This window comes from Aythya ferina (genome assembly GCF_964211825.1).
Source record: "Aythya ferina genome assembly, chromosome: 23".
In the NCBI taxonomy this organism is placed as follows: domain Eukaryota; kingdom Metazoa; phylum Chordata; class Aves; order Anseriformes; family Anatidae; genus Aythya; species Aythya ferina.
The window spans coordinates 5,063,878-5,085,341 of record NC_140321.1 but is presented as its reverse complement, the minus strand read 5'-3'; the positions used below and the strand labels follow the sequence as shown (position 1 = coordinate 5,085,341).

General features: G+C 55.5%; 2 protein-coding genes across 7 annotated transcripts in view; both read right to left on the bottom strand.

The window, feature by feature from the left end:
- ZNF385C (zinc finger protein 385C) overlaps positions 1–21,464 on the bottom strand; it is a 75,528-nt gene that overhangs the window by 16,267 nt on the left and 37,797 nt on the right. The window lies entirely within an intron of this gene.
- Positions 4,580–21,239, bottom strand: LOC311422850 (uncharacterized protein C17orf113). 4 transcript variants are annotated; one of them, XM_084496319.1, is made up of 4 exons: positions 20,806–21,239; positions 9,582–9,594; positions 8,965–9,493; positions 4,580–6,868 (listed from the first exon to the last, which is right to left on the bottom strand). In XM_084496319.1, exons 1-4 carry the CDS (start codon positions 20,813–20,815, stop codon positions 5,336–5,338), a joined length of 2,085 nt encoding a protein of 694 aa, XP_084352445.1. In that variant the 5' UTR covers positions 20,816–21,239; the 3' UTR covers positions 4,580–5,335. The 4 variants fall into 4 exon arrangements, with proteins under 4 accessions (XP_084352445.1, XP_084352448.1, XP_084352447.1 ...); XM_084496322.1 differs by lacking the exon at positions 9,582–9,594 and having other exon boundaries at positions 20,806–21,238; XM_084496321.1 differs by lacking the exon at positions 20,806–21,239 and adding an exon at positions 12,125–12,419 and having other exon boundaries at positions 8,965–9,594.

Sequence of the window (21,464 nt, the reverse complement as noted above, 5' to 3'; positions counted from 1 at the left end):
TTGGGCCCCTCTAAGCCTCTCAGGCACCCCAGCTCTGCCCCCCTCCTGCTATTTTGGGTGGAAACCACCCGCAATCCCCAACCGCAGCTCCGGCAGCAGAGCCGCCCACTCCCCATCCCGGCTCTGCTGCCTGCCTTGCATCTTCCCCCGCAAACCAATTGTGAGCTCCAGCGTGCGGTGTAAAAATAGCCTGCGGTTATTAATAATATTCTGTTTCAAAAGAAAACACCCGTAGGGACGAGGGAACGGCGAACAGAAGGGATCTGGAACCCAGGCATCAGTGCAAAGGCAGCGGTTTTCAATGCGGCCTGATCCATCCCCCCCCAGACACCTCCCTCTGTCCTGCACGGGCCAGGCTGGGAGCCTGCGCCCTGGGATCAAGGAGTGGGGAAGAGTTAAAAAGCCAACAAATGAAGAAAATAAAATGATAAAGGTTTCAGTATGCTGTGAGCCAAAAAACCCCATTCGCATCTCGCACGACTCCATCCGTCCTCCTTCAGCCCCTTTCAGCAGCCTGGGCCATGGACAAGGCAAATATTACTATAATAATAATAATAATAATAATAATAATAATAATAATAACAACAATAATATCTTGGTCCTTTTCCACCTCATTTTCGGGGCTTTGCTCTGCTGGAAGATGCTTGGGGTCGCAGCGCTGCCCTCAGCCCACCCCTTCACCTTACAGCCTTAGGAAAAGCAGAAAACCCATCAGGAGAAAAAAAACACAGCAGCAGCAGGGGAGAGGAGCCATCACCCACCCCACAAGCCCCCCCAAAACCCCCTGAGCCCCCCCAAATCCCCCCACACCGGCTCCTCTTCCACGTGGGCTTGGCTGGATGAGGAGCTCGCTCCCGCAGCGCATCATTGCTGCTCCCCCGCTGCGCTTTGCTTTCTGCCCCAAACCTGACCCCCCCCGGCAAAAACCAGGCTGGCGCCCAGATAAAAATCTGAAATTCAAAGTTCGGGAGATTTTTCTGAATTTCCGAACGGGGAGCCGGCCGCGCTGGCCCTGCAGGCAAAAACGACCTCTTTCTGGGAGAGCGCACACGGCCGCTCCTTCATCTGCACCGCAGCGGTCCCTGAGTCAGTCCTGACTCCGGGGGAAAAATCACATTTTGCTTCATCAGGCGTGCATTGATCGAGTTAATTCCAGAGTCGCCCAGAAGGGAAATCTGTGAAACTGCTCCAAAAAAATTAAATAAATAAAGTGATAGCAACAGCAACGAGGGAGGCAGCAAGAGCAAGCAGAAATGGGTGAACGATGCAAATAATTAACCTTCTGAGGCATGAAGCAGTATTTCTGCCTCAAATCATCGGAGACGGCAGCACCCTGCACCCGGGGACCTGGCCCCCAGGGACCCCCCTCCCCGCAGCCTGCACACGCAGCCCTGAGTGTGCCGAGGAAAGCGGTTACACAAAGGCTTTCGGGGCTGGATTGCAAAGGTTTCCACTTGCCTTTTGTCCGTGCACTTTGCAGTGATTGTGCTGGCCCTAAAACCTAAGGTATGTTACCTTCAACATGGGGAGGAACAAGAGGGCAAGCGATGCCTGTGTCCCCATTGCAGGTGGCCGAATGAATGAGTTTGGAGCTCTGCGAGCACCACGGTGCCAGCGACACCCGGGTGCAGCTGCTCAGGAGGGTGCTGGGGCAGGAGCACCCATGGGTGCTGCCCACGGACCAACTACGGACATGACGTGCTAAGCCAACCCTTGGCATCTTTGGTCCCAGTTTTGTGGGTAAATCCTTATAGGGCTGGGAATGAGGGGTAAGAGACAAAGGCTATTTGGAGAGCACGCAGAAACCCCAACCGAGATGGGACCCTGTGGTAGGAGGCAGGAGAGCCACCTTTCCTCCCCGATTTAGGTCGACCAGACTTCACAACACCCCAGTGAACAGGAAAAAGCCTTAATCAGCATAGCACATCTTTCTGCAGAGCCCCAGCGAGGTGCAGGGGCCGTGCAAGGAGAGGCCACGAGCCCGTAGCAGGCACCGGGAGGAAAAGCAGCACTCAGCTGAAAGGGAACGCGCTGCGGCTGGCACTGCTCGTGCTCCCGTGGCTAAAGGGAAAAAAATATATAAAAAATAAAAAGGAAAATAATCACGAGGCATGGGGACAAAGTCACCGTCAGCTTCAGTTTGCCTAAACCTCAGATGATCACAAAAGCATGAGCACTGGATGCAGGGAGCGGGCAGCAAGCAGCGCAGCCACAGCACTAGTGTAAGCGGGGCTCCCGGTCACATCCTGAGCTCCCAGTCCTGTCCTGAGCTCCCAGTCCCATCCCGAGCTGTCATTGGGGTGCCTGGCCGGGGGGTGACGGCGTGGTGCCCAGCCGGGGTGCTGGGGGCACTTCCCCAAGGTCGCGGGGCCGCAGCGGTTCTCGCCTTACCTTTGCTGCAGGGCAGATTCCGGCAGCAGCTGCGGGCTGTATTTTTAGGTATTAATTAGACACTCAATTATAGGGATTAGCTTTGGTGAGAGTGGCAGGGCCCCTGGGTCTGTCTAGGGTGACACGACCTTACCCGAGGGGACGGGCATGGCCACAGGCAGGGAGCAGCACCCCCGGATGCCCAACTGGCAGCTCGGGAGCAGGATCAGCCCCCTTGCTGCGGGGCTGCTGCCCGGGCACGGGGTGGTTGTAGTTTTTCCTCTCCCCCCAGGTTTGGTGGAGGAGCCCCCACCTCCTGCTGTGCTGGCTCCTTCTCGATGATGCCAAAAAGGAACGAGCCCAAGGGCTCCAGGGAGCGCTGTCAAAGCGCTGATAGAAGGAAGGCAGTGAGGGAGCCCTGCGTTTCCAGCACAGACACCACAAAATGGCTTTGCCCCCCTCCCCAGTTAGGTTTTGGGGTTAGCGATGCCGAGGACAATCAAGCTGATCTCCAACCCTGTGTGCTGCTGTGCTGAAGCTGTTCTGGTGGATTCTGGATGCCCACGGAGGCACCCCTCCAGCCAACCCACTGCAGCGCTGGGCACCCCTTTGCCACCCCTGGCTCTGCAGCAAGGACACGCTGCCCTTCCTAAAAGAGCATCCCAGGTCTGACCACACACCACATGGAGCCACAGCTTCAGCACACACTTTCCCTCTCCAGGGCTCAGCCAGCAGCAACCGAAGCCACCCCAAAACCCCACAGATGCTCTGCGAGGCACCTTCCCAGCTGCTCCGAAGCTCAGTGCATCCCCTACCCCACAAGTCAGCCAGGTCTCAGAGCATCCCCCTGGATTTAAAGACACCTTTCAGACCTTTCTTTAACCAAGCCCTTGCAGGAACGGGGCCCACTGCTCCCCGCAGAATCCCCCTGCGACCTCACTCAGCCCCTGTTCACCGCGCGGGCGCAATTCTGCAGTCGATTCCCTCCTGACCCCCCGCCGGGCTGCTGAGAGCAACTGCGGCGCTCCAACGCTACGTCTGCACGAACCTCCGAGCTTTGCCTTTGCAAGCGGCAGCGACACCGCTGCGGGTTTTTTCCTACCATCACGAGGAGCTGCCAAGGACCCGTCTCGCAAACAAACGCGGGGCTGCCTTGAGAGAGCAGCTGGCGCAGAGTCTGCACAAGACAGATGGAGACGGGAGCTGTTTATTCACACGGAAAGCCTGGCTCCCTCTTGTTCGGTAGGTGTTCTCAGCAAATTTTGGTGGTGTCTCAAATTCCTCACCCAGGGCTTTAAAGCTTTTGTCTCTGGCCAAGCGTGGACTGAATTCGCTCCGGCTATTTCCAGGAGGCTGGCTGGGAAACGCACGTGTGCGCGCTCCGTGGTGCCAAGGGCTGCAGAGATGGGAGAAGGAGCAAGACCGGGGTCGTATCTCTGCACCACGGCCACAGGACCAATTTTGGCAGAGTGCAGCAACCTCCCTGCCCTGCTCAGCACCCACAGAGCCCCCCAGAAGTGTCCCCCTTTCTCCTGGGTGTAGCGTGCTCTGGCACCGATACCAGATGCCAGCCCCAGGCAAAGGCATGGGCTGAACTTGGACCACCAGCATCATGGGCATTTGGGTCAAATCCTGCCGGACTGCACATCCAGGGGATGGTGTGAACTTACCTCGGAGCGGAGCTGAGCTGAATCCAGCAGAAAGACGCAACGCTCCCCGCATGCTGGAGCATTAAGCTGATGTGGTGCTTTGGGCTGCTGCTTTGACTTTATTGCAAATTAATATCAGTAAGAAGGATCTTTTCATCCCACTGCTGCAGAACTAAAGAAGCCATCCCTCCAAGTTAAAAAATAACAAACATTATCCCACCTAACACCCAAGGGCACGCCATGCAGCACGCTCTCCATTCCGACTCAGGTGCAAGGCTCATGCACGGGCACTGAACCGGGTGACAGAGGCGCCCATCCCACCCGTGGGGCTTGCCAAGACTTTGCTCACTTCAAGGTGAGGGAAGGGTTAAAAGAAAGAAACCAGGCTAAACGGACTCAAGTCTGTCCTGAAATAGATGTTAAAAGACTCTTTCTTTGGTTGCAAGGTTGCAAAGCACTCAGACTGCAAAGGGAGCTTCGGGACGTGATGCCATTTTGAAAAAACAAGGAATTCACTATTATTTCTTGGACCCTTGTTTATAATTTATTCTGTCATTGCAAAAAAAAAAAAAAGTCCTTTTAGATATCTTTGTACTTTAAACACTAGGAAAGTTAAGGTAGATCTTTTTCATATATATATATTTATATATATATTTATATATATATACATACACATATATACACAATGATGCATTTAAAAGTTACTATTTCCCCAGTGATTACAATACCGTTCTTTAAATCACTTGCTTCTGAAATGATCATGACTCGATGCCACTGTTAAAAATACCTTGTGCCATGTGCAAGGAATACCAACAAGACACCACCAGGCATTTCTGGGTTTGCCACAGAGCTAGAGAGATACGCTGCCCTCGCTGCATTCATTCTCGAGGCTCCAAAATAACAAAAACCAGATATTTTTGCAGAGTATTAAGTAAAAGCTGCTGGGTATTGTGCAAAGGCAATGTTACATTTGAGCTCAGGAGAAGATTTGCTTTCATCTCCCCTAAAAAAAAAAAATTAAAAACAACACCCTGGAAAGACCTCATCGCAAGGTGGAATTTCATCTGTGGTGACACCCAAGGGGAACTCCCCCAGGAGCTGAAATTCTGGCCAATTCTGACGTCTGCTTTGGGGGATGAAGGGCAGCAGTGGGGCTGGCGTGGCTTTGTGGAGCATCCCATTCCCTTCTTCCCGGCGCGGAGCCAACCATCATCATCATGGTGACTGGTGATAGGGAAGGCAGCATGGAGGAGATGCTCGGGGCTGCCGTAGGACCTGGCTCCTGCCCGCAGGGCTCTGCCTTCACCAGCCACCCCTCACTTCACCTGCGCCACGATGAAGCCGGACTCCCGCATGCTCTCGTAGTACTCGATGGCCAACGCAAAGTCAAACTCGTTGACAGCCGGCCCGTCGATGGCAATCTTCATGAGGTCGGACAGCCCCTCGTCCTTCACGCAGCGCGACCGGCCGCGCTTCAGCAGCTCCCGGCCCCGGCTGATCTTCTCAGCCAGGACCGAGCCCAACGGCAAGGCCAAGGCGATGGCCGCGAGGACGGCGAAGTCCGGGAAGAGCTCGTGCATCTCAGAGTTGCTGTAAACCAGTTTGACGCAGAGGTCCTTGAAGGACAGTTGGCTGAGGCTGAAGACGATCCGCTTGAAGAGGGGGAAATCGCTCAGGGCCCTCTCGCTCACCACCACCCGGGAGTAGGCCTGCAGGAGGAAATTCAGCTCGCTGACCCCGTAGCTGCCGATGTCCTCCAAAGACTGGGGGTAGCACTTGGGGTTGAAGATGGCCGAGAAGGAGCTGACGGCCTCCAGGACGCTGCTGGGGAACCTGTCCAGCAGATTGCCCCGCACGCTCTCCAGGTAGGTCTCCTTCAGGTGCTCAAAGTGCTTCAGGTGCACCTTGGAGCAGTTGGCCAGCTCCACGCCCTTGTAGTAGAGACGTCTCTCGCCCTCCCGGTCGTCCCGCGGGTGCTCGTTCATCTCGTTGAGGAACTCCTGGAGGTTCTGGCCGCTGGCGCTCTTCTGGGCCTGCAGGGTGGTGGCCGTGGCGGAGACAATGGGCTTCAGGATGGAGAGGTCAAAGTCCTCGATCTGGAAAAAGCGGCTGAGTTTCTGGAAGATGGGGAGGACGTCCAGGAGGATCTTGGTGAAGGCCACGAACTGGAACTTCTTGAGCTCTTCGCAGAGGCCAAGGGCCACCGGTGACCGCTCTGCCTCGCTCTCCAGCAGCAGCACCAGCGTGGGCCACGAGGAATCGATGGCTTCCACAGCCGGGAAAATAGAAGTCCAGTGGATGGCCTTGGGGCTCCCGAGGTCTATCTCGCAGAGGTCCAGGACGCTCCGCAGCTCCTGCAGGCTGTTGCTTTCTCCCCTGAAGCTGGAGTAGAGCCTGTAGACGGCGTCCACGGTGGTCTCGTACTTCTGGAGGTATTCAATGCTGACGATGCTCTGGGTGGGCAGCAGGGAGCTCCCGTGGGACAGGCAGTGCATCTCGGTGAGCAGCGGGCAGAGGGAGCTCAGCGCCGTCCCCACCCCGCTCAGCCGCTCGGCCACCAGCGAGGCGCTGTCGGCGCTGAGCCAGGTGATCTTCATGGTGGGGATGCCGAAGGAGCGCATCACCTCGCCCACCTTGCCCGCCACCGTGGAGGCCTCCCCGGCGGGCAGCTCGAAGCTCCCCAGGAAGGTGGTGGAGGTCTGCCCGTTGCAGGGGGAGACGGTGGTGGTGAACATAGCGAGGTTGCGGTGCTCCAGGACGTCCACCGTCTCGTCCACCACCAGCCCGACAAACGGCGAGGCTTTTATCCTGTGCCTGTCCTCGTTGTGCAGGACCTTGGCGATCGCTGCCTGAGCCAGTTAAGGACGCGCAGGGCAGGCGGGGAGGGAAAGAGAAATACAAATGAACTTTAAAAGCACGCGGGAGATGTGCAGCACCCCTAGCAAGACAAGCTGCAAGGCACCCACGCTCAGATCTCCCCAAAAGCAGCGCGAGGTCCCGAATCTGAGAAGCCCTTAAGCACATGCTTGGCTCCCACTGGCCACCTGCCTTCAAAGCAGAGCATTGCCCAGAGGATTCAAAGCCACTTTTGCTCATGTTTTAAGCTGCTCGCTGATTTAGGTGTAACAGCTGGGGCTCTTAAATGCAAGTGCCTACGAATTGCTCTCAAACCTGGAGTTCAGATGTTGGCAAACCCTGCTTTTGGTCCCTCAGGTTTTTAGGAGCTAGAGAAAGTCAATGAGATATTGGCACATCTGAACTACAACTTCAGACACATGCTTGAAATTGGAATGTTTTAGCACCCATTCCTGGGTAAAAATATTTTCCTAAATTTTAGCTTAAAACATGGAGCACGTCCATCGGTCACGGCTATTTGGCATGGGAGTACCAAATCCAGCTTTCTCATGGAAAGAGCCATGGAAAGCATCTCTGCAAACCTTATTTAAAGCCATGCAATGCTGCCTTGTCCCACCACTCAGCTCACAACTTGCTGGCGCTCGCTTTTCGCTCTGTTCCATCCAAGTGCGCAGCAATACCACTTAAAGTAGCCACGAGCGCTGAATCACGCTGCAAGAGCAGGTTATGTTATGGTCGTGTCCGCAGACCTCAAAAGCAATTTTGGCCTTATAATGCTGTGTGAGTTGTATATACAAGTCAACTCCCTGCTGGAAATTGCTTTCTCTTTTCTAATATGCTGCCTCCTGCTTCCTCTGGCCGCATCCCAAGCAGCGAGTTAAGGTCGGCAGCCCTGTGGGCTGAAGGCAGCCAGCTCCCTGCATCCTCCTCCCTCCCCACTTCCTCAGGGCTCCCGGGACCCTGATGGTGCCAGGAGCTCATTAAGACACCTAACCTCTGCTTCTTCAGCTGTGACTCCATCATTTCAGTGCTTTTCAAGCAAAGCAGCAATAAAACTTTGGGGCATCTCTCCCTTCTTCGCTCCATTTTATCCATTTCATGGAAATGCCGCTGGTTCAAAGGGAAAACTTTCTCTGCAAGTGCAAACGCTGTAAGTATCACTCCAGGCTGAGAAATCTAATTAGTGGATTTAGCCTATCCGCAGTGAAATAGGGTTCTTTATGTATATAAAATGCCTGGCAAACCGCCAAGCGTCACTAAAAAATTAATTTGATTTTAACAGGCATGAAGCGTTTGTAAAATTCAAAAAATACATGTATCCTCTCTAAACTCTATGGCTACTCGATTTTTCTGATCACTCAGTTTAGGGCAAAAGAGGAAAAGCCCACTGTGCTGGCGCGCTAATTGAAGTCCCGAGCTTTCATCCTTCGAGCCTGCAGCATCGACCTGCAGCGATGGGCATTGCGCTCCGGCAGCAGGAGCAGCTGCTCCCAGTCCCTGTGTGCTCTGGAGGCACACCCATGGCTCAGAGCCCCCTGCTCCCTCGATGGAGCCCATTGCTTTCTCTAGCCCCTCTGTTCTCCTGAGTTGGCACATCAGGGAACGACACCAAGAAGGTGCTGTGTTTATTATTTTTTAACGTGGAAGCACTTGCCATCAGTCTCTACTGAAAATATGGGAAAGCTGGATAATCACCTGGCTCCAGCATCCATCCAGGTGGGATCAGAGCAGCCAAGGAGGTGGCTCTGATCTTGCCTTTCCTTGCTTCCCGCAGTCCCTGCTGCAAAAATGCCTTTTTTTTTTTTTTTTTTTTTTAGCCCTGGCGAGGCAAAGCACACGCTCACCCCCAGCCCTAGCCCGTGGGATGGGAGCATGTGCCCAAGGCTCCTGTTCACACATGCAGCAGCTGAAGAAACGCCGGCGATGCTCGACACAACACAAGCTCAGGGGTGCTGCAAAGCGCGGAGCTCCCGGCACGAGCACCAAAACCTCTTTGCTGCCTGCCACGGGAGCTTCACAACACGGTCCAGCCCCAAAACAGCCACCAAACACCACGGGCAGAGAGACCCCCAGCCCACACCGTACACACCTGCATCTCCCTGACGCTGCTGGGGTGGTAGTACTCGCTGTGCTCGGAGGCAAGCAGCGCCTGGCACAGGTTGAACTTCTGCAAGTCCAGCAGAGAGGAGCACTTCTCCTCCGGGATCTCCTCCTTGGCCATCCAGTAGACAGTGGTGAGGATGGCCACCTTCGCCGGGTTCACCTCCACTTTGAGGACCGAGCGCAGCTCCGGGTGGCCGTGGACGCGGGCCTCGAAAGCCAGCTGCTCCCGGTTCACCGCCAGCGCCTGGCGGTGGGCGCCGGAGGTGACGTGCCGCAGCAGGGCATGGCGCTGGAAGTTGTCCGTGCCCACGGTAAAGGCGTTCTCCGCTTTACCGTGCTTGTTCTTCACCAGCGCCTGCCGACACTCTATGCAAAACATGAGTTTCCGCTCATAGTCAAACTCCAGCCAGGTAAATTCTTCCTTCCAGTGCTCATTGAAATAGCGCTTACACTTTTTATTGGAATTGGAAGTTTCCCCAGCTGGCTTTTTCCCTGGAGGCACCATATTGCTGTGGCTGGGAAATCAAACACTACGGTTGAACTGAAACGTGCCTTGGAGGAGCAGCCTCTACATTTAATTTAGTAAGGAAGGTCTATTACCACTTTCCTGGTTCGACTGGAGATGAAAGAGACACAAGGGGAAAGGGATTAGGGCCCTTGCAATCCTCGGTCTTTGCTATTTATTTTTTTCTTGCCTGCTATCGAGGAGCTGCGGTGACACGGCGGTGGTGGGGGTGCTCGGAGGGCAGGACCCTGAGCGCCTCTTTTGGTGTCTCCAGCAGCTCTGGGTGCCCATGGTGGGACCGGCATGCACGGCGTGGTCCTTCACCTGACCACGGGGCCGTCTGAATGCACTCCCAACCAGACCAGACCTTCATGCTGCAGCCAACGTTCGGAGGATATGGAAACTTCAACGCTGGCTTTCAACAAAACATCACAAATCAGAGTGTTTGCCCCCCCAGAGGAGAAAACACTCCATTCCCCAAACCACCAGGAAGGACCAAAGCACCTTGTTCACCTCCTCAGGCAGGCAGCATCACCCAGGCTTGCAGGGAGCCTTGTCCTGGGTGGATTTTGAGCTGAACCCAGTTGCCTTCGAGGCCAAGGAGCAACTCAAACACTTGCCCAGGGCCTGCGTGTGCACATTTTCATCCTTTCCTTGCTTGCCTTTATTTCAGGAAGCCACCAAACCTGCACAGGCTTTGGGGTCAGGTACAGACAGTGCTCCTTGCACAGCCAGTGCCACCAGCCTGGCTTGTCCCCAAGGGTGGGGGGGGCTGGCAGCCAGGACCTGTGGCCGCCTGGAGCTGGGGACAGCCAGCGAGCAGCTCTTGGATTGTCCCCAACAGTGGAGGAAGAGCCAGGACTCCCCAGCACCTACAGAAGGCTACCAAGGACCTAAGCACGTCTTTAAACCAGTTAGCTCAAGTGTTTAAGCAGCCACTTAACTCCCTGCCTGTACTTAAGCCCCACTCAGTCCAATCCTTGTATTCCTCCAGGAACAGGACTGAAAAATCAAACTGAGCCTCGATAAAGGGAGGAGGAGGAACACAGTGCAGAGCAGGGAAGGGGAAAAAAACGAAGCACAGGGGGAAAAGGAAAGAAAATGCACCTTCAGCAGCAGGTCGCCAGTGCAAGCCAGGAAATACTCAGTGTAACTCACTGAGAAACCCATGAGGGATTAGGGGTTTTTCTAAAGAACAAAACCCCCAAGGACTGGAGCCATTCCCACAGCCATCATGGAAAGCCTCAGGATTTCATGCTGGAGCAATGCTTCGACCCCCAGCACCCCCCAAACCCCCTCCCACCCACCCAGCTCTTACCCCCCCCCCAGGGTATCCAGGGCTCACAGCCACCCCAAAGCATCTCTGGCACCGCACCACTGCCCTCAGACCCTTGCCCCCTGCACCCTGCCACCCCCTGGGGGCTGCAAAACGCCCTTCATGGAGAGGGTGAGGAAGGGGCGAGCTTCCTCCCGACATAGGGAATGCAAAGCTGTCTGGGCTTGCAACAGGCATGCAGGTTCCCTTTCCTCATTAAGCCTATTGAATATAACTGCTTGTTTTGCTCCCCAGACCCAAGCCTCCCTCCTCACCGCACGCCTCTGCGGTGCGGTGCAGCCGGGAGCGCTCGGGGGGCGATCCCCAGCACCGGGCGATCGCGTGCGAAGTTGCAGCCTCGTCCTCCTCAGGCCGGTGGAAAAGCCTCACCCGCAGCCACTAAGTGCATCTGCTCTGCAGTCCGTTAATTAGGAAACTGCAAGGGCTTTTGTGAGAGCCGGAGCCAAGACCCGTCTTGCTAAATGTTTCCTCTGCGGTTGCCAGCGCCTGTCGGACGCTCCCCGGGGAACGCAGGCTCTGTCTGGGTGGGGAGCGCCCTGGTGCCTCCCCCCCCTCCGCCGTGCCTTGTGCAGGCTCCAAAACTTGGCTCGTGGGCTCGGTGCCCACCTGCCCTGAGCCCCTGGGCTGGGTGGGCACCGAGCTGGGTGCCCTGGCTGCAGCAGGGACAGGTCACGGTCCCCAGACTGTCCCCTTGCCGTGACCAACCATGTCTACACACTGCACCCAGACACTCAACCCAGCAAAATACTCATCCCTTGGACAGAAAAAAAAATAAAAAAAAAATATATACACGCACATCAGTGATGGCTCTGAGGGTGCACAGGGCCCGTGCAGCCTTGCTTGGGCAGAGCAGGGGACAGTGCAGGGGCTGCTGGCAATGCAGCCGTGTCCTGTGCATCCCGGGGCAGCCACCGTGCAGCTGGGCTGGCTCCTCTGCCCTGCTGCTGCCTGCAGGGAGATTTTAGCACAGTGTGTCCTCAGGAGCAGGTAGCGTGCTGGAGGGGGCTGAATTCAGCTGGGAAGCAGGGGTGTTAAGATTGCACCCCAGCTCCTGCATGTGCTGCTCCCTCCAGGAGCATACAGGCTGGGCAGGAGCACTGTCTGTAAGGAAGTTTGGGCAGGATTTATTTGCAAGACAAGGAGCCCCTGCTGGGACACGCACGCCCCAGGTCCCTCAGCCCTGGCCATGTCACTGAAACCGCCCGCCCGGCTCCAGGCAGAGCTTTGCCAAGTGCGAGCAGAGCCGCATGCAACTCCCCCAGCTCCCCGGCCCCGCACGCCCACCCTCCCTCTACACATACGTACCATGGAACCGCTGCCATGAGCTTTGGGGCCAGGGGGCTCGCAAACTTCCCGAGATTTTGGTTTTTATATAGGAAAAAAAAAAAAATACTAATTTAAAAAAAAAAAAAAAAAAAAAGAAGAAGAAGAAAAACAATGCAAAGACAAAAAAAAAAAATATTAAAATAAAACAATCCCCCGGATGCAGGGCGAAGCACCACACACACACACATACACCGCCCCCCCCCCCTTGCCCTGGCGGGGCTCCCCGCTCAACGCATGGGGCAGGCGCCCCGCGGGCGCTGCAGCGGCCCCGGGAACAAAGCCCTGCGGCTGCCGCCCGCGCTCACGGCAGCATGGGAGCAGCCATCTTGCTGCGAGGACTGTCTGGCTCCACCGATGCTCCCGGCAGCCAACGGCGGCAGTGGCCACTAGCGGCAGCCGGCAACGGGGAAGGCCGCGTGGCGGTGGCCGCGCTTCGGCCACGGGGACGGTGGCCACGGTGGCCGACCGATGGGCTGGGGTCCCTGAGGTGGTGGGGGAGGACTGGGGACACGCTGGTGGTGATCCCCAGGGGGGTGCTTTCCTGCAGGGTGGATGGGGGGGATGGTGGTGGGTATAGGGGTATCGGGTTTGTGGCACCCCCTGGGATGCCCCCAGGCTGGGCGCACGCAGCTGGATGCCGACCCGGGTCTGGGCACCTCCAGGATATGAGCGCTGCTTCAGCAGGCAGCTGCTGGCAAAGCAGCCCTCCAGCCCTGCCACAAGCATTGAACAAAATTTTGGGATGAGTCCGTTTACTACCATCACACTGGGGTCACCCCGAGCTGCTGCTGAGACCCCGTTACCTGCTGGTGGCCTGGAGCTGTGGGATTCGGGTTGGCACCTCCACCCCAGTGACACCCAAGAAGCACGGGGCTCCATTTGCACCAAAAATCTTTTAGCATTAAATGTGGGTGCAATTTAGAGCCTCTCACCTTCCAAAACAAATAGGATTTTCTGCCACCCTTGCTGCCCTCCAAACAAGACTCCCCAGGCCACTAAAACCCCAAAGAGCACCCACGTCCTGCAGGAGCCACCAAGGGAACCCCCCTGCCCCTGGTCCACGGTGCTCGGTGCCCACAGAGGATGCTCTCAGCCCTGACTACCTGCTGCTGGTGCAGCTGGGCCCTGATAAGCACCGCGGCCCCACGGTATGTGCCTGGATTAGGACCTGCTTTGTACCTGGCTCCACACACCAGGGAGGGGATGGCGGGCAGCCCCGGAGTAAATTCCTCTCTCTTCAGGCTTCTCGACATGTCCTGGGGCAAGAGGCTCCTTTCTGCTCTCAGGACATTCCTGCCCGGCCACCTTGGCTCAGGGTTAATGCTTACAGGAGCTGGGTGAAACCAGAGACCGGGTTTCCGGGGCTGAAAATATGCACTATTTATCCTTGTGCTAATGCAACTGAGAAAAGAGGACTTAAGGTTTTTAATCAATTTTCAGGCTGCTGCGTCCTCTCCTTTGCAGCTTCTGGGGACAAAAGTGCCGAAGTCAGCTGGGCTGTCCCGGCCAGCAGCAGGCTGATTTTCCACCCTATTTCCAGAGGGAGCAACTGGGTCTGACCCCATAGGCTGCTCCTGCCCTTTGCACCTGCGGGGGAGCCACCAGAACCTGGACCAAAAGGACGAGGATGATGATGAGGAGGAGGAAGACCAGCACCAAGCCTGATGCCCGATCAGCACCAAAACCAACCCCGGCTGCTTCCGACTGTGGCGAGCTCAAGGCAGCCACGGGAAAATAAATAAATAAAGCGGCAGCAGGGAAACAAAACCGGCTCGAGACGAGAGGCAAGGTGGAACAGGCAGGGCAGCGAAACGCCGCGGGGCAGACAACCACACGGCAGCGCTCGGCCTCCTCGCAGCGGGGGCCCCCAGCCCAATTCTCAGCACAGCCAGGAAAACTGGCAGGTCTGGGGGGGGGGCAAACAGCCCCACAGAACATCCCCCGGGATTCATCCGTGCCTGGGATGCTTTTCTCCAGACACCCGCGATGTTTTTGCTGGATTTTGTCCCCCCCAAGCTGATGGTACAAGCATCTGGTACACAGCAGCATCTGTATGGGGGGGGGGGGGGCTGAGCAGCTCCTGTCCCTCCCCAGGTCTTCGGGACCCCACAACCTACGTGATAACCATCAGTTGGGACGATGGAAAGGACCAGAGCTGCCTGCCCAGGGCACGTACCACCCACAGAGGACAGTAATTATTTTGCCCTTTAGCTTTGCGAAGGGGTATTGGGGGGGTCAGGAGTCAATCACAACATCTCCATTTACCCCCGCGCAGCAGCAGAAGCCTTGATTTGATTTAATCATCGCTATTTTTCTCCGCCGTGACATGCCTGGAGAGCTCGGTGGGCAGGTGACCTGTGTGCACGAGCGCATTTATCATCAGCATGGCACGACGGGCGGCCGCTGCCTCGTGAGCCAGTTTCCACTCGTGCCCTGCGCCTTCAAAGGTGAAACCAAAACCGAGCTGCTGCCCAGGGAGTGGGGGGGGGGCAGGCTGGGGCCAGCCCCAATCCCCACATCCTGGGGCTGCTTTTTCCCCATAGATTGCTTTTCCCATTATCACTTTTTCATCTATAAGGAGCTGAGCAGAAGAGACGGGAAAGCCAACCATATTACCCCCAAAAGATATAAAACCCCCCGAGTCCAAACCTATTTGTGAGATTTTGTTTTTCTTCTCTGCATTAAGATTTTTAACCTCATCTCCCGGCAATGACTCATGCTTTTGGAGCAGGGAAGGAGCTGCTCGTGCTCCCAAAGCCTCTAACAAAGGCGAGCTCCATCCCCTTGGGGTTCCCAAGCCCATCCAGCCCTCTGGTGCCCAGCCCCATATCTCCGCTCCCAAATCCTGCACTCCCAGACCTGAGGGGCTTCAGGGAGGGAAGCAGCACGCTGCCCCACAGGTCCCTGATCCCAGATCCCCATCCCCAGCGGGATGGCACCGGGATGAAGCTGGAGGCTGGGAGCAGTGTGAGCACGCAGAGGACGCGACGAGCGCAGCACCGCATCCCTCGGCACCCGAAGGTGGTGACAGTTCAATTTAATCTCTGCTGTGCACGGAGGAGGAAGGAAAGCTGCTGAGAAGCCTCGGTCTCGTGTAGGAGAGAGCCATCCCTCTGCGAGGGAGACTGCACTCAACGCCGTGTCAGCTCAGACAGATGGGGAAGACGCCTGCAAGCCCCGGGTTTGCTGCCTGGCCAGGCAGGGCTGCCTCCTTCTGTAGGGTCCACGCTCTTGCAGCACCGCTGCAATGAGGCTGGGGGGTCACAGGAGGAGCAAGCACCCCAGCTTAGGGCACCCCAATATTCCTCCCTGCTGTGTCCCAGCTCCCTGTGTCACTCAGACACCCTGGGCTTTGCTCATCCTCTGCTGGGGCCCTTCCAGCACCTCTTTGGGCACCCGAGCTCTGGCCTGGACTCATTCAGGTCCTTGCAGATGGGTCTGGGTGGGCTGCGGGGCCACAGAGAGCACAGGGTGCCAGGAAGGAGCAAGAAGCGCCCGGAGCTGCCACCACAGGGACCCAGGTCCCCAGCCCTCGCAGCCACCACGCGGGACACGCCGCCTCTCGCCTCCGTCCCCTTGTCACATCCTTTTGCCTGCGTGACGCGATCTGGCAGGGAATCAGCCTCGAGATAAACTCTGATGACATCCCTGTGAATGCCCCGGCACAGACAGGGCTGTTTGTCTGGGCTGTCGGGGGGGGACAGTATTTATCTGTCCCCCGCTGGTGACCCCAGCCTGGGGCTGCAGCGATCCCACTGCCCCCATCAGAGGCAGGCAGGGGTTTTGCTCACCACGGTGTGGCTGCAGAGAAGGGAAATGTCCCTGTTGGTGAGGAAAAAGAGCAGGGACAACGTGATGTCCCACACCCAGCTGCCTCCCAGTCAACGCACCGGGTCCTCAAGCGTACCTCAGCCACAGGATCCACAGCAGGAACACTGCACAATGACGTGATAAAATAGCTATAAATGAGCAAAAAAAAATAAAAGCCCTCTCATCTGAGCCCGGCTCCCTGAAGTACTCCCCTCTTCATCATCGCCTTCCTCTTCTGGGGATGGTATCAGGGGCTCTGGGTATTTCCAAAATGGAGCTCGAGTGGAAACCTGGAGCCCCAGCTTAGCTCAGCCTTTATCCTGAGCATCATTTAAATCATAAAAATTACAGCCGAGCCCGATTCATTACAGCCGGGGAGCAGCTGACAGAAATGAAAAGGGAGAAAAGACTCAAAATTGATGCTTTCTCACCGTTTCAGCAAAATAACCAATTTGGAACAAATTACGGGGCTCCCTTCTCTACCGGCCTTTTGAATTGCCTCAGAGCGAAGGCACATTTTTCATCATGTGGCATTTCCTCCATGGCAGGGATCGTTAATGATTCCTTTGAACAAAGCACCTGGGGGCAGGTGAACCCAGCTTCATCCTCACACTTCATCCCTGGCACTCTGTGAGCGGGACCAGCCCTTCCCTTGGCACTAAAGGAGAGGGACAGCAGCGGGAAGGGGAAGGGACAAGGGACGTGCTCAGGGTCACCTGCAAGCAGGTGGCACAGCCCGGAGCCAGGACAGAAAAATAGCCCATTTATACCATCCCCCCCCTCAATTTTATAAAGGTCAGAGCCCTCTGCCTCCCCCCTGCTGCTTTCTGCTTATTTCGGGGTTTTAGAGCAGCCCCGAGAACAGAGCCTGTCACGTTTGCGCTGACAGCTGCAGAAGTACATAACTCTCCACTCAGTCTGCCCTGGGGCGAGCCTGGTCATATTCAATGTTTGGAAGCAGACGCACATCTGTCATTATTTTTTAATTAGATTTTTATTTCCTACTGCTAGTATTTCATTGTAATTTCCGCCACTCCTACCCGGACCGTGCTAATATAATCACTTCGGAGAAGAGTGGGAACAGCCAGCCTACTTGTTCGAACATCCCGCTCCGCAGAAGGAAAAAAAAATCTGTTAAATACGCAGCCCCTGCAGTAATTACAAGCTTAAGGACATCAGCGGGTGCTGGAATGGGTCATCAAAGTGCCGGTGCTGGCAAAGGGCTTGTCAGCAGGCTGCTGGGAGCATCATTTGCACAGAAACTTAAAAAAAAAAATGTTGGCATCTGCTCACAATACTTGTCAGCGATCCATTGCTCAAGCAAGGTGAAGTATAATTAAGAATGGTTTTAAATCAAAAGTGATTTCTGCCCTCAGCTTGGTGATATTTCTGGCCCGTATCAGACTGGAGGTCGGGATGAGATGACTGCTCGGTCTAAAAATATTGTGGAGGGGAGGCTGCAGGAGGAATTCCAGCTCAGGCTCCCCGGTGCCTCCCCGGGATGTCGGTAATGGCTGGGAGCTTGGAACAGATGTTTTCCCCGAGACGTTTCTGAGAGCAAGCCCCCGGGAACAAGAGCAACTGCTGCATTTACAGGAAAATTCACCCAAAACAACCTTCGGAAAAGCAAAGTTCCACCGTCTGCCGGAGAGGCCCTGGAGCAGCAGGGCAGGACAGAGCACAATGCGCTCCTTGTTGTGCCAGAAGCGCACCCCGATCCCTTCCTGAGCCTGGTGGTGATGGAGACCCCAACGTGCCCTAGCTGTGATAACCCAGGCACTGAACCGGAGCCGTTCGGGGTGCAAGGCAAGGGAGCAGCTGCTGTTGCTGTCCCCTGATGCCTGCCAGCACCGTGCCCACGCGCACACGGGTAGGAAGATGATTTCCAGAGGGAGCAGGAAGCAAAGAAGTCACCATTCACCCACCGCGACTCAAAGCAACACCACAGCCCCAGTTTTACCTTGCAGCACAGGAGTGAGTCCTGAAACCTGGGGGTACAGAGCAGGGACACCCCCTAGCCAGGGTTTTATCATCCACCCCTGCAGCATCCCCCCACGGGCACCCCCACTCCCCAGGGTCCCAGCATTTCCCAGCACCTCACCCGAGCCCTTCCCAGTGCTTCCCCTCTACCTCCAACCTGGGCAAATTCCCAGCAAGCTGCTCACAAAGCCTAATTTTCAAGGCAAGACAAAACCTCCTAGAGAGCCAAGAGCCCCCCAACTCCTTTGGACCACGCTGCTCCTTATCGTAAGGGGGCTTTGTCCCTGCAGTGGTCCTGAGCTCACCAAGGCTGGGCAGCAGCTCCCAGAGCTGGGAGAACCACAGGAATTTGACAAGTGCAAATAAAAACAGGGAGTGGGAAAAGCAGGAGCGCAAAATCCTGATTTAAAACTCTGTTTGTGCACTATAACAGAGCATAAAAAAATAACGTGGCATTTATAATTTCAAATGTTAGCAGTCACCTTAGGCAGAGAGGGCACTTACAGCCTGACTGGTTACAGCTTTACAAACGTGCTGTAGAGCTGCAACGTCTTAAGAAAATAACTTTTCTTCAGTCAAAACATTGAAATTCAGGGCATTGCGAGGCCTTCACCTTTTCTTTGAAGAGGTGTTTGAAACACGAGGGGGTGAGAAGCCCTCACCCTTGCCACACGCACGCACTTCACAAGGCACAGTCCTAACCCAAGCAGCACAATCCCAGCTCAGCACAGGGCAGTGAGGCTGGGCTGATCCCTTCTCCTTGCTCTGCCATTTGAGGGGACCTGGAAACTTATTCAGGGGCTAAGGAGGAAGAAAGCATTCTGAGGAAAAATAATGTTAAATAAAGTATTCTGCTACAGCAGTGGGCACGGTCTGCGCATATATCGGTGCATGCAGACACAAACACATCTGTGTGTCTGCTGCATTTCAAAGATTAAAATTAAAGCTTTAGGGGCTTTACAACATTTCCTACATATTTGAGACAGCAAGCTTCACTTTTTGTTGTTGTTAAACCTGCTTTGCCTGAGCAGTGTTCTAGATAGATATCCCACGAACTGTTGTTACGTGTTCCAGGAACACAGGGAAAGACAGTTCACGGAGGAAGGACCATGCTTCAAGCCATTAGAAAAATTAAAGTGATCCACGCAAGACAGCTGAAGAGCAAGGCTGTAGTTAAAAAAATGACAGCACCTCGGTCAAGCCCTGTCAGATGTGCCAGTTCAATAACATCCGTGATGGCCCCGGACTTGCTGCTCTCAGAAAACCCCAGCCAGCACCAAGCACGGTGCTGGGATAAAGTATTGCAGGCATGTGTGTGCATGGATGCGTGCACACGCACACGTATGTGCACACGCATGCACACGGGAACAGCAGCAGCCACCCTGCACGGCACAAAGCCTGTTGGCACGGGCAGCAGGGAGACGCACGGCTCTGCTGGAGGCTCCTGCAAAGCCCCGTCCTTGCTCCAGCAGCGGCGCAGAAAGTTCAGGCTGATGACAATAAAAGCCCCTGAAATTCCCAGCCGTGAAGCTGTGCGTGAAATGGGTGCGAGAGCAAGCGTTACACTTCGCTCGCTGCCTCAGCTCAACTCAATGAGCCTGAGCCTGCCAAAAAAAAAAAGAAAAAAAGAAAAAAAAAAAAAAAAAAACCAACGAAAGCCACAAACACCACAGAGCCTTGCGAGCTTTTTTAACTGCTTCTCCTTCAAAGGCACTGCCTGCCACCTTCTCCCCACCCAGCCTCGTTTCACATGAAAAGCATCAAACGCTCACGGTGCGGGTGCAGCAGGCAGAACGGAGCCAGAGGATGCCCAGGAGTCAGAGCTGACCCCCAGACGCAGAGCAAGGACAAAATAAAGCCGTGTCAGCCCGCAACCCGTTTCTTCCTCTTTTTTTTTTTTTTTTTTTTTTTTTTTTTGCAGCCCTGGGAAAAATCAATAAGATGCAGTGAATCAAACTCTGCTTGAATCCCATAAGTAATTAGGATTAGCAGGCTGGGAGCTGAAGAAACAAGGCTGCATGTGTGCTTGGGCAGGGGAGGGACTGGCTTGTGGGTGTACGATACAGGGCTGAGTCGATTCAAAGAAAAAGAACAGCTTTTAAATGGCTTTTCAGGCAGGATGGAAATCGGGAACAATAGGGATCTGATTTGCTTCAAAAAAAGGAAAATCTGATGAAGGCAATTGAGTACTGCAAAACCCCGAAGGGTGCAGGACAGGGCATGGAAAAGCCCCTACAGGTGAACCAATATTTGTGCTTGATGCTGAGCCTCTTACCAGCCACCCATTCCTGAGCCCAGGCTCCTTAAATTCCACATATTTCTGTAGCTCTTTCCCAGCAGCAAATAATCCACGTCAATTTTTCACTACTGAGAGTTAAGCCTACAGCCAAAACTGCAAAAGGGAAAAAGAGACGCCCCCCTCTCCATAACCTTGGCAGAGCTACCCAGAAATCAGGAAGATTTAAATAAAAAATAATAACAATAAAGGAACAATTCATGCATTGATTGATCTCAATTTGCTCAAGTAACTCAGCAAAAGCTGGCTGCTGGCACGAACACTTGAATCCCATCCGTGCAGCCGGGAACGTGCCCAGGACGAACCCCCCCGGACCTTGCCCTGCATCCACGGGATGGACACCCGGTGCCACAGCAAACCCGGCTAAAACCCAGCCCTTGCTGTGCCGAGGGCTCCGCAAAACACACGCAAAGAAGCTTCCCTCTAAACCCTGCCCTCCGTACCGAAACGAGCAGCGACCCCGCAGCCGGCTCTCCAGTATCTACCCAGTAAAGAGGAGCGCGAAGCGATATGGACCGACCGGGATGCCAGCGGCCGGGCGCACGCGAGGGAAGGAAAGTGGCGTTTCACCCACCTAGCAGCATTTTGGATCCGGCCACTTCTCCTCCACGCTGCTGGTATCTCCCTTCCCTTGGCGTTGACTTAACGGGGCTGCATGGCTCGCCCGCAGCCGAGCGCCGCCGCGCCTGGATGGAGCCGCTGGGACCCCAAATGGAAGCGCAGCGCTCCGCTGCTCCGCGCCCCGCAGAGGTGCGAGCCGCTCTCCCACGCGTCCTGCCCAGCCTCAGCCTCTCCCAGCTGAGGTCCCGGCCCAGGGACGGGGATTAGCATGAAAATCGGGTGGGAGGGAGGTCGGAGGAACCTCGCTGCGGTGCCCCTCTCCCCGCTCCTCCTCCTCCTCCCCTTCCCTGGAGCAAAGCACAAGTGCTCTTTTCTTTTCCGAGGCTGGCGCAGAGTAAACTCCAGGGCTGCCAAAGCAAGGAAACTTGGAGCAGAGAGGAAGGAGCCGGCAACCGGCTTCAGCTACACGCCCCCAGAACCTGCCCCCTCCAAGTGCTGAGGATTTCCCCCCAATTAGGGAGGGTAATTTGGGGAAGGGGCCAGGATGCGGCTGTGCCAGATCTGTGCCGCTGGGCTGGGACCTGCTGGGGTTGACTGGGAAGGGGATTGATGGCTGCGGCAGCCCCTGGTTAGGGAGCTCCAGGGGATACCTCCCCAAAATCCCCCCCGCGA

What these genes read in the sequence shown, in the direction of transcription:
- LOC311422850 (XM_084496319.1), bottom strand. An exon ending in GCAGCGTCAGGGAGATGCAG is followed by an intron (nt 6,869 to 8,964) that starts GTGTGTACGGTG and finishes TAACTGGCTCAG; the next exon opens with GCAGCGATCGCCAAGGTCCT.